Source organism: Taurulus bubalis, assembly GCF_910589615.1.
Source record: "Taurulus bubalis genome assembly, chromosome: 8".
Lineage (NCBI taxonomy): Eukaryota > Metazoa > Chordata > Actinopteri > Perciformes > Cottidae > Taurulus > Taurulus bubalis.
The window spans coordinates 4,778,750-4,800,185 of record NC_136596.1 but is presented as its reverse complement, the minus strand read 5'-3'; the positions used below and the strand labels follow the sequence as shown (position 1 = coordinate 4,800,185).

At 40.4% G+C, this 21,436-nt stretch overlaps 1 protein-coding gene across 1 annotated transcript; it reads left to right on the top strand.

Moving 5' to 3' along the window:
* Positions 1-845: 845 nt before the first annotated feature.
* LOC306739694 (corticotropin-releasing factor-binding protein-like) lies at positions 846-7,528 on the top strand (the record flags this gene model as incomplete). The annotated part of the gene is made up of 7 exons (XM_079221736.1): positions 846-926; positions 1,018-1,108; positions 1,743-1,900; positions 2,812-3,022; positions 4,072-4,226; positions 6,594-6,714; positions 7,374-7,528. 7 exons carry the CDS (start codon positions 846-848, stop codon positions 7,526-7,528), a joined length of 972 nt encoding a protein of 323 aa, XP_079077862.1.
* Between the last annotated feature and the right edge of the window lie 13,908 nt (positions 7,529-21,436).

Here is a 21,436-nt window from a genome sequence, read left to right as displayed (position 1 = left end):
ATTCCCAAGAGCGTACGGCTTCGATGTAGACACATTGGGTATTAACATTGACAGTTGACTTAATCCAGCATCAGTGCTATCAGAAACGTTTCCTCCCCAGTCAGCATTTGCTCTGAGGCAAAGATCTACAGATGTTCCACCTGTTACCTCACAGGCCATTGCGGCTCCAGTCACAAGCTGGCTCTCTGACCTTTAGACCCCTCACTTCCCACTCACAAACACTGCACCGTGCTTTATTTTGAATGCCTGAGCTCCTGCTGTTGGGAACTGAACCCAGGTCATTGCGGGGTATGTGCTCATGTGTGCCAAATATTCATCCCTTAGAAAATGTGAACATATGCAATTCATGCTTTAGCCTGTGCAATATTAGATAGACATAGAGACAATACACATTCATCCAATGGAGAATGTGTAAATGAGCCAATAAAATATGTAACATGTAAAAAAAAAAAAACGTATGATAAATAAATGTTGCACCTGCAATTGTTTTTCTTGTGTGCATGGATAAAGTGCCATCATGATGTAATAACTGCACCACACAATGAAACGAAATAATCAATATTATGTATATGCAATTGGCAGCATGACGTTTAATCTTTTGATGGAAATTATGAATTCACACAGAGCCAAGCATACGTCGGCTAAAACTCCTCACATTCTCACACCACGATTGCAAAGAGTCTCCAGGGCGCGCGCCTCCGCGCCTCCGTGCCTGTGAGTGACCCTCTGGTGTCGGCCTGCCTGCCTGTGTGTCTGCGCTGCTATAAAAGCCGCCACCTCTCACACAGCGCCGTTATTCCCTCCTCCAGCTTCAGGAAACACTTTACCGAGAGACGCACTCCAGGATGTCGGTGGCTCTGCGCGCACAGCTGTTCCTCTTTCTGGTCTCCCTCTCATCCAGGACGGGGCTCAGTCGCTACATTGAGGTGAGGCTTTTTGATTCATGATCAATACATTTCTGAAAGTTTCCACGAGTTACAGCAAAAACTCCATTTCCGTTATGTTTTTTTGACTCAGGAGGACAACGAGGCTACAGATGGATTATACTCTCTGCTCAGTTTGGACCAGAAAAGAGAATCAGAGGATTTTATGTTCCGCAGACCTCTCAGTAAGTGCTGCAGTAAACAATGTCTTTAGTTCAGTGGATGATTATGCTTACCGACTTGGCAAACAACAAGTGGCTATTTGCATAATTAAAAGTATGTTAAGTGATGGATTTAAAACATTTGGTGCAGAGATGTTCATTGCAGTTCTAGTGTGCAGGCAGGAACTGCAGAACACATTGTTTATACTCAATCAATCAATGAATCACTTAATCCATCCCTGCAACTACTGTACATGGTACTACATGCAGTAATGTACATGCAAGTATAATTGGATGTAGTGAATACACAGAGCAAAACATGTTAGAAATAAATAGTCTTTTTTTTTTTTTAAAGTCCATTACCAGCAGAATTAATAAACACGTAATTATTCATTTTGGCTCAAACTCCCCAGAACAGGAAAAACTACCAGCACGTTGTGTGTTTGACCATAAAGCTGATTATGAAATCACACTGTGAGTTCATGACCGATCTTTGAAGATCACACCGAATCCCTGTTTGCTGGTGGTCAACAGATGTGTGATGTGTTGTGTGAGTCTCCTCTGTCATTGTGAATACGTGTGTGTGTGTGTGTGTGTGTGTGTGTGTGTGTGTGTGTGTGTGTGTGTGTGTGTGTGTGTGTGTGTGTGTTCTTTGCAGGATGTTTGGATATGCTGGCCACCGACGGCTACTTCACCTTCGTGGCGTCTCAACCACAGCTGGCCTGCGCTGCCTTCATCATCGCTGAGCCCAATGAGGTCATCGGCCTGGAGCTGTCTGACGTCAACATCGACTGCAGCACCGGAGACTTCATCAAGGTTGGCTCCTCTCACCAAAAAATAACACCCACGCATCGCCCCCGACCTCTTTGTGAGTGGAGGACGGGAAGTTCAAACTTTTGAATTTCTATTTCATCTCCTCCTGTTTGATTAAAAGGGTGCCAAGCGGCGTTAAGGCGGCGTTTCAAAAGGGCCAAACACCCCACCGGATCCTCTGTGCATTGGTCACATTACTCAGAGCATGTGTGGGAAGGCTTTAGTTGTGCAGCCAAGCCTGCCAGTTACAGTGCAGAGTCATTTCATGTGGGCCTAAGTGGTAAAAGGCACGGCAGGAATCAACTTTTATCACAGACTGGGGTTACAGGCTGGGTCGACCTGCACAGATCAGGAGAACGATGCTAAACAACGTCTTATTTATGGAACACAGTATCTGTATACATTTCATTTCATAAATCCATGTTGGATTATGGTTGTATTGAAATATAATCAGTGTAGACGCTGTGTTGTAAACTGTATTTGACTCAATGTCTTAAAAAAGACACCTAACATAAAGTTGCCTTTTTATCTCAATCTAAATTGGTTTATATATTTGTTTGCTAATCAACGACTACTGTAATTCAGTTAATATGGATTTTCAAATATACTACATAGCTATATTTATATTGCTTTACACTACATGCCATTATTCAGACACATTCATACACTGATGACAGAAAGCTGCTCATCAGGATCAAATCTAATTGCCAGTGTTGCAACTAGAGAACGACCCGTTCTACCACACACACACACACACACACACACACACACACACACACACACGTTTATCAACAGTAAAACTGATATACTCCGTTTCTTATTTTTGCAAGCCAGCAAATGTTCATCAAATGTTAACTTGAGCTGCGTATACATTCTCCAGGTGAAGTAAAGAAACTACGCTTTCCCTCCCACAGATGTTTGACGGCTGGGTCCTGAAGGGAGAGAAGTTCCCCAGCAGGCAGGACCACCAGCTCCCTCTCCACCAGCGCTACACGGACTACTGCTCCTCCACAGCACCGGGAGCCTCCAGCCTCTCCTCTCAGAACGTCGCCATGATCTTCTTTCGCATTCACAGCCCCGACAGTGGCTTCACCCTCGCTGTCAGAAAGCTACACAACCCCTTCCGTGAGTCCCACCGCACCTCCTTGAAGTCACTAGAAGGCTGAAAAGCTAAATAAACCGACACAGCATCCATAAAAAGCTATATTGTAAAATTGAAAAATCCTATCGAGCTCCAAGGCCTTGCATTTAAAATCTGATTTGTGCGATTTACTTTTATGTGTGTGTTTTTTTAAAAACACGCATGTGTGCTCTTCCTGGACATTTGCGCCTGGTCGAGCATTAATCAAGGCCGAGAGCGACAGGAAGAGATTGAATGAGAGGCATGCACCTGTCCTCCAGCTGCTCGACAAACACGGTGTTAGCCCTGTGTCAAGCAACATAACAATCACAGCGAAGCTGCGAGACAAAGACGGATAAAGAAAGAGCACCGACACACACAAGAAGGAGTTTAAATGGATTATCTGTAGGGAATTGTCCATAAATCTCAGGCCAATGTGTGAGGTCACATTTATATATTGAGCACTAAGTGTAGCTGTCTACAATTCTGCTCCTTTGGTTTGATCCGATCCCAAGACTCCATTGGGTCACAAGGTCAGCAAAAGTGGCCATAAAACATTCATATACATAGAACACATAACTTAACAAACAATTATTACCCTAAATAAAAGATGTATTTATATTCAGTCAGCTCCTTTGTATGTGAGTGACAGTGACCAACCTAAAACAATAATAATGACACACATACACAACAGTAAAAAGTCATGAATTTCATCTTCAAATCTTGCGGAACAAATAACACTCAAAGATATGTATTCTAATATTCTCTCCTGAGCTCTGATTGGCACGGCTCCTTCACCACGAACATGTTTCTAAATGAACAACATGTCCGTGGGAGTAAACCATTCCGACTCCCGCCGGTGCCTGTCTAGTCTACCATACTGTTATCAATTCAAATGTCGTTATTTTCTCATCTTTGTCATCAGAAATGTAATTGTATTTCCATGCTCTGCCCTAATTGTGTCCCCTCCCCGCAGTCAGCCTTGATCATGTCTAATTTGTAACATGATGTGTCAGTAATGAGTTTCTCTCCCTGTGTGTGTGTGTGTGTAAAGCCTGTAACATCATGTCTCAGAGTCCAGAGGGCAGCTTCACCATGGTGATGCCACACCAGCGCAGGAACTGCAGCTTCTCCATCATCTACCCCGTGGAGATCCGACTGACAGAGCTGAGCCTTGGGCAGGCCAAAAGCAATGAACTCAGCCCAAAGGTGAGACTCTCTCTCTCTCTCTCTCACACACACACACACACACACACACACACACACACACACACACACACACACACACACACACACACACACACACACACACCTGTCAGTTATAGAAACCTCTCATTGACGGGTATTCTCACTTTACTGAACGTCCTCTTTAAATGAACTAATGATATGGACTTCATGTGAACTGTTGGGAGCATGCTAGATATTTAGCATGCTAGATATTTAGATTGCTAGATATTTAGCATGCTAGATATTTAGATTGCTAGATATTTAGATTGCTAGATATTTAGAATGTTAGATATTTAGATTGATAGATATTTAGAATGCTAGATATTTAGATTGATAGATATTTAGATTGATAGATATTTAGAATGCTAGATAGTTAGATTGATAGATATTTAGAATGTTAGATATTTAGATTGCTAGATATTTAGAATGTTAGATATTTAGCATGCTAGATATTTAGAATGCTAGATATTTAGAATGCTAGTTATTTAGCATGCTAGACATTTAGAATGCTGGATATTTAGAATGTTAGTTATTTAGCATGCTAGACATTTAGAATGCTGGATATTTAGAATGTTAGATATTTAGCATGCTAGATATTTAGATTGCTAGATATTTAGAATGTTAGATATTTAGCATGCTAGATATTTAGATTGCTAGATATTTATAATGTTAGATATTTAGATTGCTAGATATTTAGAATGCTAGATATTTAGCATGCTAGATATTTAGATTGCTAGTTATTTAGCATGCTAGTTATTTAGAATGCTAGATATTTAGAATGCTAGATATTTAACATGCTAGATATTTAACATGCTATATATTTAACATGCTAGATTAGGAAACCTTCGTGGGAGCAGCAGCCAATTAGAACGCGATACACGGGTTGAGGGGAAACCTGGCAGAGGGCTCGCTTGTGACAACAAGACCTGCGCTGTATGCATTGCATTTGTAACACGGACCAAACATGTAGCTGCACCTATGGGTGTTGGTTCTTTGCATGAATAGACATAACATTACAACACCAGAAAGCATGAATACGTGTATGTCCGTGACAAAACGTTGTTAGGTGACCTCATTGGGGATTCCTCCCGGTGAAGGATCTAATCGTGTGTGACCTGAATACAATATGAATACTGCATTTTTATTTAAAAAAAAAACGCCATATAAGATTTGACTATAGTGTGCTAATCTTAAAGGAATAGTTCAACATATTTGGATATGCTTATTTGCTTTCTCGCTGAGAGAGCTCAAAGACTGGAAACAGGTATCGTAACTGAAAAACATCAGCAGTGAACTTCTCAAAAAATAACAACGACGAAGAGTTTTGGAGAGTCGCCCAAAACCCACCGGACCCACACTGCTGTGGTCAGCTGCTGCTGCGCTCTGACAGGTGCAACTAAATCTGATCCGACTTCCTTGGAGAGAGGTCTAATTAGGCAAAGTGAAAACACCTGTGTGAGGGCACAACACTTAGGTGATCAACACCACGTGGAATCCAGATCTCTTTAAGTCAGCGAAGGACAGAAATGGTGTAAACCGTGTTAATAATATAAGGCTGAGCGAAACAAAATAATTCCTGAAGATGGAGGCAGCTGATCTGACTGTTGACCTTATGATAAACTAAAAGTTCTGCTTATGCTGGGCCAAATACAATAATCTGACATTTACCCACTGGAGTGTTGAGGGAAGCCGAAAGCGTTACACTTTCTAAGATGATTTGTGTGAAGACATGCGGACAAAGCTGTAGTCGTATTTTATGTTTTAAAAAATGTGATAAAAGAAGAGGATATGGATACAAAATAGAATAGACCTTGGATTGACATTTGAGGTACCCTTCAGCTTTATAGTATTATTATGAACAGAATATCAGATATTTTATAAAAGATTAGAGTACATTAAATTTAGCAGTATTTCTAGTTATTTCTCTAATCAATACCACAAGAAGTAACAGTATGCAGACCAAGCTGGAATATAAAGGTATCTCTGGAATATTGATGAAATGCTAGTGGAGCATTACAGGTTTGATGACTACAAATGCATTTTTCCCGCAGCTAATTTCAAAATCTCTTTTCATCTTGAATTTGTATGCCTAAAATGATGAAGTGAGGACTCACGTGGATGAAAACTGCAACCTGGCAGGTTGACTTATGGCCTTTAACCATGAGGTGGTAATTCTAGTCTTCCTTCTCACTTCTTTATTATTATAACAAATTGAAGAACTTGCATGTGCAAGGTACAACCACAACTGGAACCTGCTCATCAACACATGGCACTTTAATATGCAGACGTAGAAACATGGACTGCTGCATTTCAGCACCAGAATATTTTGTTGTTTACTTCTTTTTACAGAGACAGTTGTGGGCGGGCTGTCCGGGGTCAGGTGACTACGTGGAGCTGCTAGGGGGGAATGGGGTGGACACCTCCATGATGTTCCCCATGGCTGACCTCTGTTTCTCCCTCACTGGGCTCGGTGAGTCTGAGCCCTTTCTGTTTCCCTCCGATGTGAAGCTGTGATTTGTATTGTAACAGGAGAAAATCTGACAATGACTATATTATACTATGTTATACTATACTATGAGCCTTGGCTCACTATTATTTATTTTGGCTGGAAATTGCAGACTTTTTTTTAAACACATTTTGGTACATTTCGATTGATAAACACAATTTAAAGTCCAGCTGCACGTCACCACAGTGTAACAGCAGCATGGTCCTCTCTTGGCGAGGACAGGACAGAATATGCTTCCAATAATATACATTCTACCAGACGATGCTGCAGATTATACCTTAACAAATAAGAAAATATCCCTCATGGTGTAATATTTGCCATGAAAATTGTATTTTAGATCTCGATTTTCACCTGGTACACCAATACATTCCTATATTTGCTGAAAAACAAGCCATGTATTTGATGAATACAGAAAAAGAGTATATCAAGGATCTTTTATGAACATCGGAATGAGCAATTCATACAATTCATACTATATTTTATTATCGTTATTGATTGACCATGCTCTGGGCGCCCTCCACACTCACACACACACAAACACACAGACACCAGCCGGCTAGAGAACAAAGGCTGCTCTGTGTTTAGGCCAGTGTAAAGTATCTGTTTCTCTGTTTTCTCTCCAGCCCAGATGAAGATTGGTTGTGATAACTCGGTGGTGAGGCTGGTGTCCAGTGGGAACTATATCAACCGCGTTTCCTTCCAGTACCGACTACTGGAGCAGCGTGAGCTCCCCAAGACCCGAGAGAATGCTCTAGATAACTTCTGCTCTGTGGAATGAGAACACACCCATAATGCACACACACACACACACACACACACACACACACACACACACACACACACACACACACACACACACACACATATACGCACACACACACGTCCACACAGTCATCTATCTCTCTGTAAATACACCAGTTTGACCAGTGCCGTCAATACATATTTTGTATTGTTTTGCCAAATATTTGATTCAGTGTCCTTATATTGTTCGCTTTGATCATAGGTTATTTATTTGAATTAAATCAAATATATGGAGGATGTTGGAGTTCATTGTTTTCTGAGTAGTCGTTTGTCAAGAACATCTGCGATACGTTATATATTTCTTGGCAATAATATGCATTTCAAACCTCTCTGTTCTCTGTTTATATCAGTTTTAGTATTCTTTGGGAGGTTTTACAGTCTGCTTTCTCTTGTGTTTATAATGCCTTGACAATTTCAAAATAAATATGACTTGCATGATGAAGCACATTTTGCAATGTTCTGTTTTTGTGAGTCACTCCGCCTTAATGAGCTTTCTTCCATTTCATTATAGAACAACATGCTCACTTGGTGTTTGTTTTACTCGCATGCTTCTGCAGGATTTTACCCAGAACCACAGATCTGAAAACAACATTTTTTGTCTAGTCCAGCACTAAATACCATACGGGATGTGAATGTGTGGTACCAGTAGTTGCAGAGATGTTTCACTTAAAACCACAAGTCAACGTCGAGGTGGCGCTAGAGGAAGAGTCAGAGAATCACCAAAGTCATTAAAGTCTATCCTCTGGGGACTGCGCATGTCTGTAGAAAATATCATGCTAATTCAATAATTGTTGAGATGTTTCAGTCTAGGCTAAAGTGGTGTCGCCAGTTTTGCAAAAAAAGAAAGAAGCAAAACGCATTGGTATGTAAATGTGGTACAGTTTTGATAAAAAAAAATATATAATATAATATATTTCTCCTTCTTGATAAATAAACGTTAAAACCCCGGAAGGATTGCCATGGCTTGCTACAGAAATTCATGTCCCCCTCAGGATGAATCGTAATAACGTTGGTGACTCCATCACTTTTCATCCAACACAATCATCAGGTCTACTTTTTTATTGGTCATTAGCAAAGCAGGCTAACTCACAACACTAAGATGGTGGACGTGGTAAACATTATACCTGGTGAACATCAGTACGTTAGCTTTGGCACAATGGACATGTTAGCATGATAGCATTAAACTCAAAGCACCGCAGTGCCATAAGAACAGCCTCTCAGAGCTGCTTGCTTGGCTGTGGACTTGTGGACTTGTGGACTTGTGCTTTGTACAAAATTAGGAATCTCATTTCTGTTGCCTCACAACGGCTCTCAACAAGGCGACGGCTGAGCAAGTGGTGCGCCGCTAACACCGCTAACAGTGCAAACAACAGCAAAAATGCTGACGGAGCGAACAGTTATTTTTTACATAAGGGGGATCCACGTGGTGGGTGCTAGCTTTCCGTTTCGATGCCGTTGGTTGGGGGCAGCGTTATCAGCTCCTGTGGGCCGATAGCCAAGTATATGAACTATAAGCATGCACGACCGGCCCGGCTGCGCTAACAAAGCAAAGAGAAGCTCGGATAACCACACACACACAGAGGGAGCGTGACTTCACTCGCTGCTTAGGGAGATGTTCCACTCCACTATATATTTACATTTTTGCTCTAGTAATGCTCCGAATTCCTTATATTGCAAATGTAATGGTGCCCAGTTTTAAAAAAATCTATGTCGTATTGTAAAATCACTGTTATGCTGCTATTCAGACGAAAAAGATGTTTCAGTGGTAGCTGTCTAAGCCAGCTGTTTCCACATAGGGAACACAGAAATGTTAATATTTATGAACAGACGGAAACACTACGGTCAAATAAAATTCCAGAAGAATGACGTCTAATCTCAGATGAAATGCTGGCAGTTCAGTCATAGAAGACGTCACCGCTATACCCCGCTACATTATGTGTGTGTACAATGTAACTGTGTGTGCGTTCCAATGTATTCAAATATTTCCTTGGCGATCAGTATTAAGCAATGACGCATGCATTTGTCTTCATTTTTGTAATCCAATCTGTTCCAGAGACAAACTCTGAAATAGCTTTCATAGTGGTTGATCATTGCTCAAAAAATCATAATTAAAAAGGCTTAGCACTGAGAGCGCAGCATAATACACCACAATGTTCTAAAACTGTGAGAATACAGGTTTGCTTGTGACCCCTCTCCATCACATCCCTAATCTCTCACATACTGTACAGCTCTGGATCCTCAGTCTGAATGAATGCGCAGCTCTTAATGGGATTATCCCACAAGCCTCACTGCTCTTATTCCCCTCGACTTCCTTCTAACTGGCTCGCTTTTGATCTTCTCTTTACGTGGAATTAATCTCAAACCTGCTCAACCGCGATGATTCAATTAACCAGCGGATGTCTTTTTTCGCTCGATGTGTTGCAATTTTCAGTCTTCATTAGAGAATGAAACGCACATTGGATGCCATCAAAAGAGATAAAGTCTGATTATTTGTTTCTAGTGCCGGGTACAGCCGTCTTGAATATTCTGCATGCGTCTACAGCGGCCTGTGATGGTGGACTGGACATTGGTTTGTCACTTGTCAGACCCAACGGGGTCATAAGTCCTTGTGGATGAGATGTGACCCTGCACTTGCGTTTTCAATAACATTGACGTAACAGAAAGAGGAAATTATGTTTATTTAAGATATTATTCACACTGGACTGTTTAGTGAATACACTGAGAGAAGAATCTGTAACTGCTACTTCCTTCTTCTTTCTCTCCCTCTCTTTTCCCCCGAAAAGCTATTCTCCATCACCGTACTTTGTGTGATAGTTTGTTAGCCGATGCACGTCGGTATAGTGGTGGCATGTTTCTTAGTTTGCTGGTACAAATACACTACTGAATTAACCATGACATTTATTAATGCTTTGTAAGGCATACATCTCATCTTCACTTTAGATGAGGTCACAGGACATCTAATACTTAACTAACGAGTCGTAACTACCTGAATTAATCATGAATTGCAGCATTTTTTATTTGACTAACACTTCACAAATTATCTTATTAATCATCTATAAGTCCTTAATACTTCATTTACAAATGGAGAATCCATCATTTATAAAGTATGAAAACCCAAACTTATTAATCAAGAATGAAACATTTATACCTGTGTTTATGAATGAGTTACTAATGAGTGTTCATGTTAGAATAATGCTTTATAAATGATGAATTCAGTGTTTATTCCTGCTTTACAAATGTTAAACAGTGTGTACTTATTATAAAGTGCTACCAAATAACGTAACACTGTGGTTACAGTAAAGTGGCATACAGTAACATATGTTTTATGGGGGAATCATTGAGTTGTTGCCACAGGAAGGAGGTCCTTTATTGCTTGTTCTGAACTTCTCACCCTTACGCTGGGAGACACTTGTCCATTTGTTGAACAAATTGAATAGAAATGACGAAGCTGTTTTTGGACAAGTGTCCAAAGTTCCTGCCCATCCAGGAGGTCTGCCTCTGAGCCCACAACGTCCTTCCTTTGAGCACATTATCACGGACCCTCTGCCGCTGCACAGGGGGTCCAGTTCCTTTACCGACTCGCTACTCAACATTTGCATAATGACTGAAATAGTCAGTCAAGCTTTCATGCATCACTTCTGCTCTGCCTCAGTGGTGTAAGAACATGTTTAGTCCCTCCTTTAGCACAATTTTGCAGTGTAAGAAATACTACAAGTAACATTTTGCATTTACATTTTTAGTAGTAGTGAGGCATTTCGAGCAAAATATTGTTAAGACTCAAAGGGAAAAGTATTTATTCAGCTAGCAGAATGACCCCTGACGGTGTTTTATTATTATATCACTGGATTATTTTTACTCATGCATTCACAGCTAAACAGTAAAGTTAACGCTGCTTTATTATAAACTCATGTTTGTGTCTTGCTTCTAGTTCATTCTAAGTATCTTCATGGACCATCTTCTAAGCCATTCGTATAGACAGGAGAGCGATGGCAGGAAGTGATGGAGAGAGAGTTGTATAACAATGAAACTTCATGGTGGGTCTCTAACCCAAAAGCCACAGGGGAACCCAATACATGGTTTTAATCTGCAAAGATAGCTGCTATATATATATCATATATATGCAGTGGAGTAAAAACTCCATATCTGTTAGTTTAAGGTCGTTGTATTAGGATGTGTGCTACAAGCATTCCTTATCTGCCTTATTTAAGCAGTGACTTGATGCACCCCCCTGTCAGCAAGCCAAGTGACCCAAATCAAACCAAGGATGTTGCATTGCCATCAGATGCACACTGGATCTGGCCTAAATGCTAAAATGCTCATGTTGGATCCTCCAGCTGCGACTTCTACGTTTCCTGAGAAACGTGTTCCCTCAGTGAGCTGTGTGACTGTTATTTACGGACTATTAGCCAGTCAGTGACCGGCATGACACGTGTTTATTTATTCAGCCATCTTTAATCTGGTCAAAGAACACATGACACATATTTGCATATAGATAAAACATCAGTGGGGAACAAAAAATTATTAACACAATAATGAAAAGTTGAATTCACGCGACAATTTCTATTTCCTGGCTCGTGTATTACATTCAGCTGCTGAAGTTGTCGCTCCTCGATGCGGCAGCCAAACCCAATGGCAAGCAATTCCTTTTCAATTTGGGCATATGGCTCGTGCCTTGATCAGTGCTTTCAAACACGAGTACAGCACCGAGCCCTGGTTTGGATGCTCCATGCAGAGAAGGACGGCTTCACTGGCTGCTCGACATCATATCTGTCCTATATCGGTCCTATTCACACGAGCACCTTTGATGTTGTCGCCGCTCCTTCCTGCCTGTTCGTTCTGGTGCCTGTTAGTCCCATGTGATTACAGAGCCCTATTCAAAGGGTTTGAAAAGATGTGAGGAGCATCTATTGTGCTTTGGGGATATATATAAGCACAGAGGTTGAACCTGGGGCAGATTGAGGAGCACTTGATTCAACAGCTGATTAGGCCCTGCAGCACACTGCTTTTTGTCTGGACCACGGCACAGCTAATTACTTTTCTAATTTTAATCCAAAACATGATGTTTTCCTAACCGTCAAAAAAGCTATTGGGGTGGCTACTTGTGGTATTGATCACATTTTACATACTAAGTGAACAAAATAATAGGAATAATAATCCATCTGTAATGAATGCAAATTAAATATAATGGATACTGTGTCAGGTAACCAACTTTTCTTATGCAATTAATGCAAATTATTGGATCTGTTACTTACTAAAAATGATGTTTGTATACATGAACCAAACACAGCACAGTGAAATGTATCTTCTGCATATAACTCATCCTATAGAAGCAGTTTGGGGTCCAGGGCAGCGACCAGTTAACACTGTGCTAAAGTCAAGTCCCTTTATTACACAAACACTGTCATGAATCAGAGAGGGATTGGGATGACAGTGTGGCACTAGTTATGTTCGCTACCCACGAGGCTGTACAGGAGTCCCTAGGTTTCAGTCCTGCTGAATTGGTTTTTGGACATGAAGTTAGGGGTCCTTTGAAGGTTCTTAAAGAACAACTGGTCATACCGGAGAAGAAGGTCAGAAGTATTCCCGACTACGTCAACAAACTCAGGGATCGCCTCCATCTAGCCTGTTCTTTAGCTAGGGAGGCCCTGACCTCTTCCCAGGCGCGGATGAAGAAGAGGTATGACCAGAGATCGGTTACAAATTTGTTTACGCCAGGTGACAGGGTTTTGATTCTTTTGCCTGTACCTGGTTCTGCACTCTCTACTAAGTTTTCCTGTCCTTATGTTGTAGAGAACAAGCTTGGTGAAACAAATTATGTGATTCAAACTCCAGACCGCAGGCGAAGAAACAGAGTATGCCATGTGAACATGATGAAAAGGTACCACAACCGAGAAGTTTACCCAGGGTCAGCCGAAGCCCAGGAGTTAACAGCCGTCTCACCTGTGGCAACCCTTTCAGTGGTGAACTCTCCTGCTGATGGTGATGAAGATGGGTTGGTGATGCGTAATGCTACCCCACAGGGGGCAAGGTTAAGTAATACTGAGTTATTGTCCCAATTGCCCCACTCCTTGTCTCATCTCCCTGTAGAGCAGAGCAATGATGTTATGGAACTTATTTCTGAGTTTCCATGTCTGTTCAATGACATTCCCTCCCAAACGTCTGTCATATCACATGACATTGTCTCGACTAACCCTATACCGATCAAGCAGCATGCCTATAGGGTCAACCCGGTTAAGAGGGAAGTCATGAAAAAGGAGGTTGAGTATCTGTTGCAGAACGGCTTTGCAGTGCCCAGTTCCAGTCCATGGAGCTCCCCCTGTCTCCTGGATACCAAGTCTGATGGGAGCCCCAGGTTTTGAACTGACTTCCGCAAGGTTAATGCTGTAACTGTCCCAGATGCACATCCGTTACCCCTAATGGATGACTGCATTGATGAGATTGGTCCTGCAACATATGTGAGCAAACTTGACATGTTGAAGGGATATTGGCAAGTTCCTTTAATCCCACATGCTTCGAAAAGTTCAGTCTTTGCAACCCCTGACAGTTTCCTCCAGTACACCGTTATGCCATTTGGTAATTGTAACGCTCCTGCTACTTTTCAAAAGCTAATAAATACTGTACTAGGAGATGTTCCGAACTGTAGAGCGTACGTAGACGATATTGTTGTCTATACCAATGATTGAATTGGTCAAATGGCTACGTTGAGAGAGGTTTTCAACCGTCTTTCTGTCACATCCCTAACACTCAATCTTGCCAAATGTGAGTTTGGAAAAGGAACTGTTCTCTATCTTGGTCAGCAGGTTGGTCGAGGACAGGTTCGTCCTGCCGATGCCAAAATCACAGCCATTACAACCTTCCCTGAACCAAAAACCAGAAGAGAGCTTCGCCGTTTCCTTGGGATGGCGGGATGTTATCGACGGTTCTGCAAAAACTTCTCCTCTGTAGCAACTCCGTTGACTGCTTTAACCAGTCCCGCAAAGCCCTTTGTATGGTCTAGTGAGTACAAACAGTCTTTTGAGAGCCTTAAAGGAAATATGTGTTGCACTCCTGTTCTGACTGCCCCAGATTTTTTCTTGCCTTTCAAGCTGGAAGTTGATGCCAGTGCGGTCGGCACTGGCGCAGTTCTTCTGCAAGAGGATGACCAGGGCATCGATCATCCTGTGAGTTACTTCTCACGGAAGTTCAACAAGCATCAGCTTAAATACTCCACCATAGAGAAAGAGGCTCTGGCAATGTTGTTTTCCCTACAGCATTTTGAGGTATATCTTGGGTCAAGTGCGAAACCGATTCACGTTTTCACTGATCATAACCCGCTTGTCTTTCTTTCCCGAATGCAAAACCACAATCAACGCCGTATGCGTTGGTCCCTGATCGTCCAGGACTACAACCTACAAATATGCCATAAAAAAGGCTGTGAAAATATTCTTGCTGATGCCTTGTCACGGGCTATGTAGTCTCAAACATGATGTTTGAGCTTATATGGGTGAGGGTGTTACATGTCAGTGTTGTGTTCTCCCCTCCCCTCTTGCTTTCCGCCACAGGTTCCTATTGGCTAATTGGTTGCCACCTGTGAAGGCCAATCAGCGAGACGGTCGGCCATTTTAAAAGGAGGAGGTCGGAAGAGTTCGGGGCGGATTTTGTTTGTTCATTCTTGAATGCACACTGACACTGCTAGGTGGAAGGTTTGTGGTGAGAGGGTGAGGGCAGTAGGTAAGTTTGGGGTACCCTGTACACTGGTGCAGACACGTAGGTACTTTGTGTCTAGAAACACTAGGTTATTGGTCGGTGCTCCCTCTGTATATGTTTTGATCATTCTTTTGTAGAGAAGTTAGAGAAGCCGTGTTGTTTATTTCCAGAGGTAGAGAGCTAGGCCTAGTTTTGTTTTCTTGATTTCTATTTGTTTGGCACGACCACAAGCTGTCCCCAATCTCTCCCATGTGACTGAACCTTTTCTTTTGTGTTGTGAACCGCCAGCGTCGAATAAATATTGTTTCTTCGTTACTCCTATTTTCTGACTTTGTTTCCTTTATTCTTTGGACTGACCTGTGTTCGTTCCCCCCTTATCCCCTAGACGGAAAAGGGGACGTAACAATAGACTGAGCTCCTGCCGCCAGACATCTCCATATGTATTCACTTGTGTGACGTGATTGGCATACATTGAACCTTTTAAGCACCAAGGCATTTTTTAGGATTCAGCTCGAAATAGCATACCCAAACTAAAAAGGGTGTAGCTCTGCAACCACAAGGGCTATTTGAATAATTTTTGTGTTATAAAGGCAACCCTTGTGAGCTTTTGGTCAAATGTGTAAATATTAGTGTATATATGTTGCTGGCTAAGAGTAAATAAAGATTGAAACACAGAACAAATAGAAGTTCCAGGTCCACCTATAGAAAAAAGCACTTTAAGGATGATTGTCTCCTTGAAATGATGCTTCACTAAGCCTGAAGCTCTCCCAAATCATAGCACAATATGTGAACAGTCTCTCTGCACTGTTTTCACTTGAAAAAGTGAAGCAGAACAAAGTCAGATTGGGTAAAGTACAGAGAGAATTCAGGCGAGGTTTCCAAAATTTGCATTTCGGCACATTTGCGCATATTTTCGCGCATCTGTGACATTTTAATTTTTTTTCATGTAGAAAACCTTATTTCACTTTTATATGACTTATGGTGTTAAATAAACTTGCATCAGTGTGGATTTACTGGGGGAAATGCATTTTTTTCAACAAAAAAAAATAAAGTTTCAAAATGTGCTGACTCAGCGATTTATGTTGCTGTGTTCTTTGGTTCGTATCTCGGTGATGCTTTGCAGCAGAGGGATTTGGTGAATAGATTTGGAATCTGGGTGGAATTGTCTTGCTTTTTGCTATTTGTCTTTTTCTGATAGCACCAAGCTACGGGCTGCTAGTTCCGGAAACATGCGGAGTGCGCTGACTCGTGACAAAATTATAACTATTTTATTTTAATTATTTTAGTTGGTGTTTGAGTTGTGTTAAAATGGCTGACTAATTATTGTAGCCCAGGTTCTCTTGTTTAATTTGATGTGTAGCATCAATATATTTGTTCATGATTATTGTAATGTTTTACACAGTTTAATTTAAATTTTAAAAAAGGACCTATATAGGTCCATGCGGGGCTTAAAAGGTTTGATGTGCCCTTTTAAAGAATGACATGAGAATGATATAACTGTGTCCTCATACATGAGCAGATATAGAGCTATTATTGGCTTTTGAAATGATGTCAGCTGCAACTCAATCAAGAAATGGTAATGATAGGTTTATTTTGTTGCTATCTGTACATGTTGTGATCTATGGCGTCAGGGGTTTGCAAACATACAACAGATCAAATTTAATTTTTTTTTGTACTGAAATCACATTAACAAAAAGTTTGATGTTCGGAGCTGTCAAAACAATTTTATAAACTCTGCTGATATAAACTGATACCAGTGTGTGTGACCTCATCACTGGGGCTCTGTGTACCTCTTTATAGAGCATTAACTCAATCTGCTTCTCAAGTTAAAATCAGCAACTGACCCCAGAGCAAACATATCACAACATATTATACACGCTACGTTGTTCACGCACTGCTTATACACGGTGTTATTAATGCAATGTATCAGAGTCTGTTATGCCTTACCAGCTTTAAAACATACTGCATATATTCAGGACCATTTTATGAAGTATCAGCTGTTATATATAAACAGAAACAATAATAAACAATGAGTTCATCAATTTGAATCTGCCCAGTTATTTGACAGCAACATTTACGGTGAATGAGTGTCGAGATAGCTCTTGTTTATATACTGATTCGTAAGATCCATATTAATATACTGATTACATGTATAATAGTATAGATTAAGTGTATGTATGTGGGAGTTGACATAAAGCAATATGAACCACAAATATCAGAGAATGACTGTCGAGTGAACTGAGGAGTTGTTTTCTTGAACTGTGATTGCATAATGGTTCAACTCTACTTCTTTTCTTTTGCCTTTTATAGTGCAGATCGTGTTATTATTAGAGTGACTGAACAAAGGGTTGTTTGTTCATTGATATGTGTCATGTGTTATAGAGATGGTAATCAGCTGGGTGTGGTCTTTCAAAGCTGCGCTCCAGGTCGGTTGGGGATTTGCACTTTATTCACCCCAGTAAATCAAACTGCTATTGGGTTGTAAACGTTGAATATTTGCTCTGCAGGTTTTATTGTAGCAAATTGTTGTTTTACATCAGCCATGGCTGTTATTTTGTACTTGTCATTACATCCTATTTGTCTGATTTACACAAAAACGAAATGCAATACGTTCCTAAAACAATGGACCTAAGTACCAAACCCCATCACCACATGGACCATCATTAGAACCAATGCAACCAGGTATATTCTGATCCTATACTTACGTAAAAACACACATACCATAAAAAATACTCCACTACACGTAAAAGCCCTGCATTGTAACTAAGTGTAACTTTAGTAAGTAAATACGTATTTAAACTAAAAGTATTTGATGCAGAACATCCTTGATATTATTTTAAAAAAAAATTAAATGATTGAAAGGAAAAGTAGTACATATACGAATTGTTTTTACATAAAAAATTTACCTACATTAAAAATGATATTATATTCTATAATTATATTATAGTTCAACCAAGTGCTTGCTTTACTTACAGAACAGGATACACAGTTGGGGATCTTAATCTACTTCATTTTTTACAAGTTATTTATATGTTTTGTGTGCAAATGTGTAACTATAGTAACTAAAGCTATCAGACAAATGTAGGGGAGTAAAAAGTACAATATTTTCCCATAAGTGGCATTACAAGAAAAATATTCACTTTAGTTAAGAACAGTTACTTTGTTACATAACACAACTGATTAATAACATATCAATAATGGAAGATTCTCAAGAAGTACTTTAACAGACTCATAAATAACATAGATACAAATTACCAAAAATCAGCAGTTAATGCAAATCAGTTGAAGTACATTAGGTTCATATAGAGCATATGAGCATAGACATGCACATGTGAGAACTGCTGCACACACACACACACACACACACACACACACACACACACACACACACACACACACACACACACACACACACACATCTTTGCAGACCTGACTATAAGACTGTAAGGTTTAAGGTTTTACTTAATCTCTCCACTCTGAGGAGTTTGTGTGCCACCTTTTGATTTCTCCTCTACTGCCCTCTACTGCCTGCTTTCATTAACTACACACATGACGACATATGGTTGCCAATTTAAGTATTTTGCAAACAATTTGTGCTTTCCTCTAAAATGCACCTCATATAAATAAGCAAGTTGTGCCTTGTTGGTTGAATTTTTTTTTTTTGTTGATATTTTTAGAAGTAGCAAAAAAGACTGGCAGTATGCAGATTGAAGGAAAGAAATATGCAGCAAAGCTGTTGTTTAAATGAGCAAAACTTGGCATATTGTTTATTGTATTTGAGTATGTTCAAAGAAATCTATATAAATGCTGTAACACCAGTTACATCTGGTACATTTCATTCTATATATTCACAAACATTTCCAAAATATACATTGTCTGTTCAATGTGGGATTAAGTAAATGATAAGAGGAAAATATTCCATCAGAACAATCAAGGATAAGAGCCATCAATGTAATTAAAGATCACCACCGCCTCAATAGTTTTTTGGCTACCAGGACGTTTCCACGCTCTAAATGCATCACAGTGGATTTTTACAGCATGAAAGTGTAAAAGTAGGGACGTTTATCCTCAACAGAAGAGCGTAATGATGGCTAAGGCCGCTACAAGCAGAGGGACAAAGACTCCAGCGCGCTGAGCTCCATTACACAGGTCTTCAGCGCAGCATCTGACACCCAAGGAATCTACCTTATTGCACATATCACTCCTCATGCATTGCTTGGTGATCATATTTTCAGCATCTGCAACAGAGAAAGACAATAAAAGTCCCATTAAATAGTCAATAAACACGTGTGATGAGTGTCGACAACGCAAATCGCACAAGAAAGAATATTAGGATGCAATAATCATAACATAATATCAGAGCAACATGCTGTAAATTCCACTTACCAATGGTGGTGCTGCAGCGGTCATAATGTCCCGGGCAGTTCCACACCTGAGTGCAGGATCCGGGGTTTGCGCTCCAGCAGGTGAAACACTTTAACCCGCTCGCTGCAGGCAAAAGAAAATTAATAATAGTCACAATGGCCGAGAAGAATAACAACATTTCTGCGTAGATTGCTGTGTTGTTAATATGTGGCTCTTACCTCCTGACAGCGTCATAAAGATGAAGGCCAAAGACACACACAGCCTCATGATTTTGAGTCTTTGATGAAAATGGGAAAGCTCAAAGGGTTGTTGGTCCTCTGATGTCAAATGAACATTATCCCCTTCATTGTGTGTTTTATAGCGTCAAAAAAACACCACATTGACTTATTATGTTTGGGCATTCCGCGTTAGGGGAGTGTCCACCAGCCGCCCTTTAATGTTGAGCGCTTATTTGTACATGTAGTTTTCTCCAGTTCCACCAATTCATCAGTGATTTCATTTTTCAAAAGAAATCCAGCATGGAAAAGAGTTTGCTTAACCTGAGTTGACACAAGTTGTTTGTCCCGTTTGTGTGCAAAGCATTGAACCTAAACACTTGAGCTGGTCTGTGGTGACGCTGAGAATGCAGCTGCCACACCTGGACATGTCAATGTGTAACTAATCAATGTCTCCTGGCAGAATATTCACATCATAACTACAGAAATGGCCTGGAGTATGCCGACTAAAAGTACTGCACACATGCTGATGATACACTTTAATCAATATTATAATTATAAATATATACATGTTTCATAGAAGAATATATACTTGCTGCAGTAACCACGGGCTATAGTCTTCTTTGTGAGTCAGGACAAGCACGGGTTGAGCACTTAATTATAGATTTGCAGAGGTTGTGACCTAATTGTCCAACATAGCTCCGTCTCATTGAGCTTGGCAGTCGGCCATGACCCAATAACAACATCTCTGTCTGAGTAAGAGAAGGAACAAGCACAGCAGTTGGAGGTGTGACTGCACTTTGTGTGCTTTCTGTTCTGTTGGAGCTCGATGTAGCTCTGTTTTGTTATCTTGTTTTGCTTTAGTTTACTATGTTTATGGTTTTATGGCAGCTGAGACTTTCTAATCTAATAATATTTAATTTGTCAAATTTCTGATTGCTTTTGGTTTAAACAGTATAAGACCAGGTTGGATCTGATAGACAACCAGTATATAGGTATAGGTATTCAGATCTTCAACTTAAGTCAAAGTACCAATACAATAATATAAACAATATTCCATTATATGTGAAGGTAGAAAACATTACATAAGAACAATTATTATCAGCAGTTGTACTTATAGTATGAAAAGTAGAATGACTGGTTTTGCATAACACTGACTGATATTACATCACTGATAGTTACCATACTGATAGTGACACTGTGGTAGCTCTAGGTTGAGCTATTGTAGTTTAAGTACTTAATAAGCCGACTCATCGTTAAGTCCTTTAGTCCAGTGGTTCCCAACCTACGGTCTGGGCCGTCTCTAAAGGATCACAATATACATTTGGGGTGACCTGAGATGACTATTGGAGGAGGAAAGAAGTAAAAGCTAACGTTCCTCTAATCTTCCCTTTTTTAGAGTGTGACAGGAATGGTTAAAAAAAAGCACCTGGCAATAATACAACTCAGTTCATAAATATAGTTTATTGTGTTTAGAATGTGTGTACATTTAATTCCTTTATTGTGCATGTGAATCAGTACAACGCTATACATGCCCCGACTATCTTTTAGGACCAACAGTTTAACGACCAGCGGTTGGAGCGCCGGCTCTATTCCAGGGTTCCCAGCTGAGGTGATGT